Consider the following 12,342-nt stretch of genomic DNA (forward strand, 5'->3'; position numbering starts at 1 on the left):
GTACTCAGACTGGATGGGCTCTGTCTGGCATCTCTCACTGGACACTGATTCTGAGTGCCTTGCTGTGGAGTCCCTCAGCTCACTATTAGTCATGAATATGGTATAGTGAGTCTTCTCTTGGTAGGTGTTGGGGTCCTCTGTTATGCAAGTAGAAGTCTCTTGACGTCCGGATAGCTCACGAGCTCGGAAAACCATGTGCTGCAGACTCCTTTCATAGCAGAGTGCCTTCCTGGCATCCTCCCTGACTCTTCTTTTAAAGTGCTCGCCACAAATACATGCCCTCCGGCACAGGAGCTACCAGGTTTTTAATCAGGCATTGTCTGATAGCCTGATAGAAGCCCACCGCCCTATGTAAATGAGGCATCCTAAAAGTACCTATCAGCTAAGGCTTCTTCTACTGTCTCCACACTATAAATAGTCCTAGTTTTACCCCAATAAAGTTGGAGCTGGAGCTGAATCACTGAGATCTGAGCTGAGTCACTTGTCTTGAGCTGTAACACTAAATCCTGTGATCCGGTCTCCCCGGGGGGCGCTATTCCTCCGTCGCCGACTCGCGGACACCCTGGCTTTTGCCGTCCCTCATACGCTTCCCGTGTGGTCCAAGTGGCCAGTGGACCTCACATCCTGAGGAAGGTATACGGGTGAAATAGGGACGGGATCGACTGAGTAGACCTCAGTAGTGGAGGAACTTTCACTGCCCAGGAGTGCGCGCTGGGACCCTGAGAGCCCAGCGCATGCTCGCCTATATGAAATATAAGGGTGAGACTTATAAGTCTCTGACTGAACTATATTTGGCCATGTGAGCAATGTAACTTTACTGTAGAAAGACACCAAATTTCATGAATGATTTGCCAGTGCATTGTGTATCCTAATACAACCAGACTTTAGGTAAAACAAAACACTATACACTATATACTATACACTACTACGTATTTCAATGTTTTTCCTGCTATTCTTTCCTTACTTAATTTCTAATTCTTCTTTATCTTTCATATTATGTATTTCAGTATATTTGGCAGAAAACACTGGCAACACCAAACTTTTCTAAGTTCTTACAACACCTTGCCAAAGCTAGCCAATCCACCCAAAGAGCAAATTGCACACACACACACACACACACACACACACACACACACACACAAACTGACTTGAGAGGGTGGGGAAAAGAAACTGGACTATATTAGTAATATCAGAGTTTAACACCTACAGTGTTCAGACAGACTTTCCTCCACAAAACCATAATCCTGAATGGCCTCTTCTGAACAAGGTCTGTTCAGAGGGCCTGTACAAAGTGATCTATGTTAGGCCCCATTAACTTCTACTTTGTTAGAAAAAGAAATTACTTACACTATACTAATGCTGACTCATGAGAACAAACATGCTCAACTGCTTATTACAGTTCCCATACAATTTCCAAACAATTTGCTTATTTCTGTAACTTCAATCAGTAGCTATAAATGTAATGATGGGGTACAGCATGAGTACATATCCTAAAGATCATAATACTCTGCCTTCTAATGCCTGACAAATATAAACTGTTAGTCCTTTTTTACATCACCCTTCCTCTGTGTCAATCACTAACTTCAGCTATGAAAACACCTGGCCATTTAATACAATTCTATTAAAACAGAATGGTGGCTACATCCTCTTTCAAAGCATTTTATGTAAAGAGATTGAAGTCTGTAAGATTAACTGGTTGTGGCTGGTTCTTATATGAATTATCTCCTTACAAAAAGCAATAGTAAGTTTTAATTTGCCTTCTAATCGAACTGTCCAAGTCCTAGAGTTGAGGATCTCCAGAGCATAGATATATTCTTGCTTCTCATAAAAGTTGAGATTCTGCCTATAATGCTGATAGTTGCCATGAATCCTTGTAAGAATTTGAAGTTGTTTAAGTTTTTTTTTAAAAAAAAACAAATAAACCATAATTTCTTACCTCTACTAAAATAGAAATCCCATTGGCTATTACTTTGATATATATGACTTACATAATTTAAAATTTCTTTCTGTTATAGTTGCTATAAAATTCACTGTAGACCATGATGGTGTTAATTGTGACACACACTTTGGCCTAGTTGTAATAGCTTATTCTTCTAAAGAAGTACTTGTTACATAAAAGGAACAGCTGTTACTGGAGGTAACATATAATCTTTGACACATGTGTTAGCTGCACAATGTTTAAATGAGGTTAAAATATATAAATGCTCATGTATCATTTATTTATGGTGAAGACATTTACAATCCTTTTCCCTGACTATCTTATTTTGAGTCACAGTACTGTGTAATAGCACATTAGAACTTCCCACCCTGTCTCACTGTATTGATTTTTGTGCTGCCTAGTCCCTACCAGTGGTAAGCTCTTAATTCATATAAAAACAGGCACCAAAATTTAGTAAAAATATTTTTGAGCCAGGTGTGGTGGCACATGCCATTAGTCCCAGCACTTGGGAGGCAGAGGCAGGTGGATCTCTGTGAGTTCAAGACAAGCCTGGTCTACCTGGTCTAAATAATGAGTTTCAGACCAGCTGGGGCTACAGGGAGACCTGGTCTCAAAAAGACCAAAAAAAAATTTTTTTTAATTAACACAAATGTTTTAAATGCTCTTAGAAACAACTAAGTTTAGAACTCCACCAACTGCTACTAACTAATATATTTTTTTTTAAAAAAAAAAAACCTTTATTCTGCACGTAACTTGGCAAAAGAAAGGAAAATATGATAGAAATAATACAAAGCCTTTCTTGAGTCCCTCAGGCATGTAGTCATTTCTGTAATCTCTACCAGATAGACAATGGAGAAAAGCATGGTAAAAAGAAAGTTTATTCATTTTCTTGAAAATCAATGAATATTCACAGTGAATTCATCTCCATGAAGAATTGTTCAAAACATTAAATGTGTTCAAAATGCTGTGTTTATCCATCCATCAAAGATGTCAGTAAGTCTTCAATATTCAGATTCAAAGTAACCTTACCATTAAAACAAATGAATTGTAAAGGAACTATGTAAGTGGAAACAGTTCTGTAATATTTTCATCATAGTATAAAGAAAATGTGGCAAAATGGAATTAAAAACTAACAAATATCAAGGATTTGCAGAGAAATAAAATCATCAGAATAATAATACTTCTGCTATCATTCAATGAATTATTGAGGGCTGTGCACCTAACACTTTATTCTGTGTCCTCAGCAGCACTCTATAAGGCATTTTTTTTCATTTGATTGTTTTAAATCATAAATTACTTGTGCCATGGCAGCCCTTTTATAAGGAAATGTACTTATAAGTTCATATGATCAATGCCAGGATCTACACTCTGACAGTGATTCTTCATCAAAGTTCCAGAAACTTAGAGGAAAGAGTCATGATGTGGTCCTAAACAAACTACATAAGACCTTGTATGGAACTTCTACAAACTACTGTACAAGTACAGAAGTACTTGGCACCATACATATATGCACATGGCCCTTGTTAAATACATTCATGTCACAGAAACTCAATTTCTTCAGTTCAAAAGTATAAAATTTCTTACACTTGGACTCTTCTCCAGTCATTATGCTTGTCTACTAGAAATTCTTATGTCTGACACTACTTAACAACTAAGTCTTCTACTGTATTAAAGAACTGGTAACTAGTAAGCCCGGCTTTCAGGGCTGCAAAATGCCAATACCAAATATTAACCGCTTTGAGTCATCTACCCTCTAAGAAGACAGTATCTCCTAAACCTTCCTAGCAACATCTTTCCCTGTAACCTATTGTGATCTGCCTTTTAATTGCACACTGAGCAACCTTGTAATAATAACCAGAGATTATGGACCTAAAAGCAGAGATTCTGCTGATAACCTGTCCAGAAAGGAATTAACCTCTCTTTGCCATCATATAAGTATGACCCCATGCAAGACTTCAACTGCTAGTCCAATAAAGTAATGTTATGGTGATCCTTCAGAAGCTTTCCATGTTTCTATATGTTAGGTCACCAAGGGAGCAATCCTTAGTGATATCACCTGAAATAATATGCATGACAGATGAACCAAAGGGGAAAAACTATTAGCACATTTGTGCATGGAAATAGTCAGCATTTTTTAAAGTTTATATGGCTCCTGACCTGTAAATTCTCTCAAGAAAATTATCTGAAATTGACTTCTTTGCATCTCGCAACAACTGAAAAGGGAAGATTTTGTTGTTCTGAAAATTAGACTGAAGTAAGAAGTAAGCCATCTGTATCAACAAATTAAGATTGTGTCCAAACATCATGATTATAGACTCAAATTTCTAAAGAAGGATATATGCAACTGATACCATTAAAAAAATTAACATTCTAGCCACATGCAGATTCTGATTCTTCCTGGAGAAAAAAAAAAATCAACCAAGAATTAAATGGAAAATAAGTACTGTATGAGAGCCCCCAAATCCTTTATGGAGTATAGGGAACATTTCAGAACAGGTTAATAATGACCCAGTTAATAATGAACTTTTAGCCAGAAGAGGGCATCAGATCCCCTAGAACTGGAATTACAGAAAAGCTCTTAGCTGCCATGTGAATGCTGGGAACAGAAACCAAGGCCTCAGCAAGAGCAACCAGTGCTTCTAGCTAAAATGTAACAAAATGATGGACTGCTTTCTATTATTTCTGTGTAGTTTACCTAAGTGGTTTCACTTCAAAGATGGTTCCCTTATCAATTCAGTTAATAAATTTTCCATAAAGATAAACAAGCAAATGTGACTGCTCAGTGTCAGCAATATGCTTTCAGAAAAGGATATTTTCTAAAAATAAGAGAAAGATAATTGTGTAAAGTATTACCTAAAAAAAAGTTTAAATCAATTTCAGAATCAAATTATTAATTACATTCCATATATACAACAGCAACCTCTACAAGGAAAAATTATCATTATACAGAGATACTGATTTTACTTCTTTGTTTAATAAAATAAATCACATTAAATTTACATCAGTTGGATTAAAAGCATATAAAAATTTAACAATCCATGTACAACAGTACATTTTCCTAGATTAAAAATCAGAAAATAGTCATTCAAAAGATTTTGTCATTTTTAAGTATACAGGAAAATGGGTTGGAGAGGTGGTTCAGTATTGGGAGCTATTATGGGCACAGCTTGAAGCTGTTGCATGCCCAGTGTTATTTCAGACCGATACCCAGCTCTAAGCTGGTGGCAGCCAAAAAACCATTATCTAATGAAACTCTTATCTAATATATATATATTTACATTATGTACAGATATCTTATTATGGAATTACCAAATAAAATTTACACTTTAACAATTTTAATTGTACAGTGCCTCATATACCTAGGCTGTTTTACTGTTTTCCTTTTCTTTTCACAGGGTCAGGGAGCCAGCCTGAACCTGGAAAAAATCTTGGAGAACATATTTTGAGATAATAGGCTTGAGTCTGAAGTGAAAGGGCCAATTTCAGCTCCAGAGTCAGCGTCTCAGCGAGCTCAAACAGCACATGACATAAACTAACATATGTAAACTAACATAAAATAAAAACAAATCTTTGATAACCATTTTTGTGTAAAGACAGTAAAATTATGGAACTACCAAATAAGCTCTCCATTGTTCCAATACATCCCTACCTACAATATTTACTGGAAGTTCCAATACATAAGGTTTAACAACAGCTATTAATCCATTTGTGCTAGAAATTGTTTTATATTCTATACTAACATTAATTAGTGATTCTGGTTGAACTCCAACTCCTTTAATATCACATTTCACAATTTGAGTAGTCCAATTAGATGGCCAGTCATCTTTCTCAATAATAGTAATATGTGATCCAGTATCCACCAGATCTTTAAAAGCTCTATCTTGAATTTTTAAATTAATATGAGGCTGTTGTGCTTGTAGCATCATAGCCCAATTAACAGAAATAGAATTAGTACTTCCAAAGCCTCCAATTCTTTTCCTGGAAGATGATCTAATAGGTATAAAAGGAAGAAAAGGAAGAAGAATCAACTGAGCAATTTTATCACCTATAGTAATAGGATATGAGCTACCAGTAGTAATTAAAATTTGAATTTTACCTTCAAACTCTACATCAATTACTCCTGGACTCAAGCAGATTTATTATAGTGTATTTGTCTTACAAATCCTGCTAAGGCTATTTGCAATGCATCAGTTTGTGCAAGCAAGAACTGAAAAACATCTTGGGGTAAAGAAATATAAATAGTGTGGAGAGCCGTTCCACTTATCATAAAGCTTCTGTTACGACCCTGCATAACTAATGCAGCAAGGCAGTTCTTTATATTTAGTGAAAGTTTTTGAAAATGTATGTTTGGTATTTATTCTAAAGGATCCTTTTGTTGAGCTAGCACTGCAGTAGGACAAAATAATCAAATCAATAGGTTTATCAATGTCTACCCATTCCAAGAATTTACTTTTATAGCTATTTGTACATAATCAAACTCTTATTTTGCTAATTGTGTTAATAATACTCTGGGACTATTAAGAGCAGGATCACCCTGAAGAATTTAAAATAAATTATGTAACTTATAAGTAGCAATACAGGACGAAGCCAATTAATATCCCCTAAAAGCTTCTGAAAGTCATTTAACATTCTATATAAGCCTGCTTAAGTTCACAATAAACATGCACTGGTACACAAGCCTCTGCATCCCCTGCATCCTGATTTCTATCTGTCGGGGTCCCCAAGCCCTTCAGGCTTGAACTGTGGTCACTGCACCATGACACTTCAGTTGTAAAGAGCATTGCCTGCCCTTCCAGAGAACTTGATTTTGGTGTCCAGCACCACATGGTGACTAAAACCATCTGTAACTACAGTTCCAGGGGATCTGACATCCTCTTCTTTTAAATTTTTAAAGAAGAATGAAGGAAAATATGATTAAAGTAGTCAGAAAATGGAACATTTAACTTTCCAAGTAATTTTGTTGTTTTACATAGGACAATAAGAGTTAATGAGGAATTATTAAGGAAATATAAGAATCAACTTAATTATAGGGATAACTTTGTTAAGTCAAATAATTTTAAGAAAAAATGCTTAATTTTTCTAAACAAATTAACAAGTCATAAATTTTCACATAAGAGGATCTATAAAATATATTATCAACGATATAAATAAATTCTCTGAAATACTTTAAATTTTGTGTTATATTCATATCATTCTATGAAACAATAACTATAGTCTTCATAATTAAAAACAAAACACTAATTTGTCTAGAAAATATTTATATACCTACAAAGCTTCATTTAAATTATCACTGGAATTTAATTTTTAACTTATAAAATGTTATAGTTTAACATCTCACTAAAAATGTGATTCTGGAGTAGTTCATAGGGGTTCCAAGTAAAGGCTCTGATATCAGGCCTTCAGGATCAGAAACTTTCTAGCCACTTTACTAAGATTCTGTGTTCCTGAAGTTTCACCTTCATTCTTCCTGATCATCAGCAGAATATAATTAGATCACAAACAATTAAAATATTTAAAATATTTTAATGGGCTGTAGTTTCAAAATGACAGTAGTATTTGCTTTTTTTGTATTTTATAGAAGGAATGCACTGCTGGAACATATCATATTTGGTATTTAACTTTTAAAAGTTGTTAGTATAATAGCAAGGAAAGTATCTTTTTTCAGGTAATAACTTTCAAGCATAAGCACTCATAACTGTCATGGACATCTTCTATCAACTCAAGACCAACATAGTTATCTGTGGTCAAAGAGCATATACAAGGATAGTTTGAACCAAAAGAACGTTTAACTCAACACCATCCCTTTCCTGATGATTCTTTCAATGTACTTTTTGCTCCATATACAAAAATCAATTTATGTCTTTGTTCCAGAAAACATTTATTTTTTTCAAAGAAAAGTTTTACTAAGTCATCAAGAAAGGTCATTTTGTTTTGCATTCTCTAACATATTTAGTCGAATGTTTTATTTTTTTTCCAAAAATTCTTAAATAGGAGTATGTTTTCTGAACCAAAGATAGGATCAAAACTATTCAGACGTTTTGTCATTTCTTTGTCATTACTCAAGATGGTTGAGAATAGTTATAAACTAGATGAAGCTCTACCAATATTGGCCTTACTGAAAAATAGATCCCTTAAAAATTACAGCATGTATTGCCACAAGGTATTTGACTTATTTGAACAGTATTTATCTACTAATTTGTTGCTTAATATTTTTGTGCTCTGATTAAGGTATTAAAGGCAATCAAAACAATTATTCCTGGAGATTTAAGTACTGTAGGAGAAGCTAAGTCCAATGGCCAACTTAAGAAAATTCATCATAAAGTGTTCAGGTTTCTAAGATTTAGTACTGACTGCTATACTTTCATCACGACAAGTAAAACTCAAAAGTCCAGGTTCCAATTCATTAATTAAATAAGTACTTCTTTCATGCAAATAACATCATTAACAGAAAGAAGTTCACATATAAAGTAATCTGACCCTTTTACAACTTCTTTCTCAAAGACTGGTGATACTTAGTATTTTAAAATCAAAACTAAAGTATATGAAAAAACCTTCTAGGATCATAGAGGTCTGTATCACCATAACAAACCCAGAGAGTGGTGTGTGCCTTGATGGAGGATCTAGCTATATATTTTACTATATGTAATACAAAAAATTCTAAGTTCTGGGGTTGGAAAGATGGTTCAGTGGTTAAGAGTACTGACTGCTCATGCAGAGGACCAAGGTTCAATTCCTAGCATCCACATGTCAACCCCTGTCCCTGTTTGTAACTCTAGTTCCAGAGGATCCAACGCCCTCTTCTGACTTCCGTGGGCAGTGCAGCACATACATGCAGGCAGTACACACATACACATAAAATAAAAATAATAAAAAGAATATAAATATAAAAATTCCAAGTTCTTACTCTACCAGTGTTAGTTTAAAAGGTAGAAATGGGTATATAAAAGCTAATAGCATACTGTAAATCTCATTACTATTAAAATAGAGTTCAGAATTTCAATTTAAGACTGTGTGGCCTGAAAGTTCAACAGAGTAATTAACGCTGCAATACAACATGCAGGGTAAAATACAGAAAAATCATCCATCAAAAATAAATTTAACCTTACACATTCTAGAAAACAAGCTCATCCTCAATAAATTAGTTTAATTATACATCCCTACACTGAGCAAAAGCTGAGGCTTATGGAAACAGTAAAACATTTTGTGGAAAGGTACTATTTAATACATGGAAAATAAAATGCTTCATATTGATGTCCAGAAATGGGGGGGAAGCTTTAGAGCTTGGCTGAATTTCTCTAGTAAGTAGCTGAAAATTAGAAATTATTGTAACCTTGATCATGTATTTTATGCTAATAAACTTTTTCAAAGTATACTGAATTTTCTTTGAAAGGTTAAAAAACTTCAAAGTAATTCTCATTTATCTGAAATAACAATACTGATTAAAAAACAAAATGATGCATGCTAATTCAAGTCCCATTCATCTTTATAAATTGGGAGGCAAAACACAAGAAACTATATAATACTTTGCATAGTTAAGAACCTGTATTCTGGGGCTGGAGAGACAGCTCAGTGATTAAAAGCACTGGCTACAATTGCAGGGGACCCAGGTTTGGTTCCCAGCACCCACATGGTACCTAATAACTGTCTGAAACTTCATTTCCAGGGATCAAATACCCTCCTTCTGGTCTCTGTGGGTACTGCATGCACAGTGTACTTGCATACATGCAGGCAAAACATACACATATAAATAATTAAATAAATAAATAAATAAATATTTATAAAAAGAATGTGTATTCTTGAAGCAAGGGAAAAATACTGTTTAACAAACTGCTGTTATCATTTTTTAAATAAATGAATCTATTTTGTTGATGTACACACTTTGCTTTATACTGATCCCCATGAAGACTTCAAGAACAAGAGAGACTATATGACTGCTAACAAAAGTTTATGAAAAAGAGCATGGCTTGGACAGCAAGGGCCTTGGAAGGCTTAGTATAGCAATAGGTAAGAAGTCAAGGCAGCATGTAACAGAACCCCAGAGTATTTTAGATGAGAATATAAATTGCTATTAAAGAGGACAGGAGTACTTTTCCTATGGTGTGTCTTCCAATAGCCATAAACTAATGTTCATCATTAGTAAGTTGGTATTAATAATTATGAGAGAAAAATTGAAGTGAGTGATATAAGGCAAAATAAAAATCCGTATGCTGACTTCTCTACTTTCTTTTGTCTTTTTGATAAAATACAGTTTAAATATTACAATATATATAAACACTCAATGGCTCGAACTAAAATACTCTGGAAAAAAAATCTAAGTGAAAAGGACCATATAACTCATTACATATGTTAGTACTAAGAAGAATAACTGTACACAAAAGAATAAATTGTTTTGATAATTTTAGTTGTAACACTGCAAACTATCATCTTTCTAAATCTTAACTGAACAACAAAATCTCTTTTAGGCTAAGAACTTATGAATTGACAGTAATTCATAGGACTGTTTAAATACAAGGTCTTCCCACTAGCTTCTTTTCATAGCACTTTGTTATAAATTATGAATCATAATGCATCCTAGTTCACTTAGATGATAAATAGCAGAACATTTCATTTTTATATTCAGAATCACAGTGATTTTTATAGTTTTTTTTCCACTAAACTAATCTAGCTCTGAATCAAATTAAGGAAATATTCATAGCACAGTTATAGCCCAAAAGGACACAACCTTGGGTTCCTTTTTAGCTTCAAAGCTTTAGACTTTCAGAACGCCAGTCTTTCTACTACATCAAAATAAAATAAAGGATGATCTATAAATAGGACTTGGTGTCATAGATATATATATATATATCACATTTATATTCAAATGTGTGTCGTACACAAAAACAGCCCCAATACAGGAAAGCAATACTGAACAACAATGTTTTCAGCAGCTAATTCAGTTGGTTTGAAAAAAAATCATGGCTTACATTTCACTAGATCCTACATTTTTCCCAGAGTTTCATTTCCTAGTTTTCCATTAATTTACAATGTAATGACCCATAAGAGCTAAGGTACACATGTATATATACATGTACATGAAGCATTCGTACATTATTCTGGACTAAAAGATAATGTTTGTCTATATAACTTGCCCTTAAAAATCCAAACATAGAAAGGTATGTGGCTGATAAAACTTATACTTAATTCCTTAAATATAGACACACATATATATACACCTTATTTATAAATATATATTGATATATGAAGTATATTTTTAATAAAAGTAAGAAAAGTCATAAGGTAAGCATGAATTCAACTTCATTAAAAGACATTTCACTTTTACCTAAACATATCCTGGTCCTCAAAAGTGAACTACGTTTAATGAAAAGCTTATATCACTTAATACCATTCTAATTTTAGATCATGATAGTGGCACTGTAAAATGATACAGATCTTTAGAAACAACAAAAGCTACTACTGAATATATCTTACCTCAACAGCAGCTATAGTCTGATAGAACTATGAGCATTTGCCAAGGTAAGGTTAGAGTTAAGCAGTTTCCTTAACTGTATATTATAATCACTTTGCTACATTTAAAATTTTTTTTATTTTTAAGGAAGGGATTCTTTTATGATTATCAGAATCTAAGTTATATAGACCTCATTCTCTTAGTTCTAAAAACATTTAGCATTTCAAAACAAGAAGCAAAAACTGTAATACAATACACAGCATGAATATGCCACGGATAAACTAAGAATGTAAAAAGATAATAAACTGCACATTCAAAGAAAACTTACCAGACAGTTGTTTCCACTTGACTGTCATTGAGCTGTCGATTGTCCAGTTGGGCAAAAAGTGGAAAAAGTACTTGAATCCCCCCAATTGAATGGATTGCGCTATGAATTGAATGTGTTACTATAGCTTTCACATCCTAGAGTCAGAGACAAAAATATTTATTAGACTCCTATGGCATGATAATATATTTTTGACATTTAAAGAGCTCAAGTATGTAATGTTTGATAGATGTATGTGAATACAATAAAGACTGAAGTATCACTAGCTAATCACTTTCAAAGTTGAAATTTAACCTGAGAAGTCATGATACTAAAATTATGAAGCTAAAATTAAGTTTTTCATGAAGAAAAAATATCACTGGATTTAATGGCATTCAGGTAATTTTAATGTTGGCAAGTAATTTCTACTCAAATCAAAGTCTATTTTTTACATCTAACAACTTTATGTCCAACAAGTTCAACATGCTTCAAAGGACATGGCAATATAAGATAACAGACACGATAGGTTGCCAATATAATATATTTTTGCTTTAAAGGCAAAAAAGAAGTTGAAGAAAAAAGTTCGATTTACAGAAGTCAAAACCAAAAACAAAAATGCTATTTTTTCACAATTTTATTAATTTTATTTATTTA

General features: G+C 33.6%; 1 protein-coding gene across 4 annotated transcripts in view; it reads right to left on the reverse strand.

The window, feature by feature from the left end:
* The window catches only part of Nbea (neurobeachin), a 715,145-nt gene that overhangs the window by 559,608 nt on the left and 143,195 nt on the right, over positions 1 to 12,342 (reverse strand). For all 4 annotated transcript variants that reach the window (XM_029562257.1, XM_029562254.1, XM_029562256.1 and 1 more), the window contains one exon: positions 11,713 to 11,846. In XM_029562257.1, coding sequence (XP_029418117.1) covers positions 11,713 to 11,846 — 134 coding nt within the window. The remainder of the gene's footprint in view (positions 1 to 11,712; positions 11,847 to 12,342) is intronic.

Source organism: Nannospalax galili, unplaced genomic scaffold (genome assembly GCF_000622305.1).
Source record: "Nannospalax galili isolate Female #2095 unplaced genomic scaffold, S.galili_v1.0 scaffold1354, whole genome shotgun sequence".
NCBI classification, from domain to species: domain Eukaryota; kingdom Metazoa; phylum Chordata; class Mammalia; order Rodentia; family Spalacidae; genus Nannospalax; species Nannospalax galili.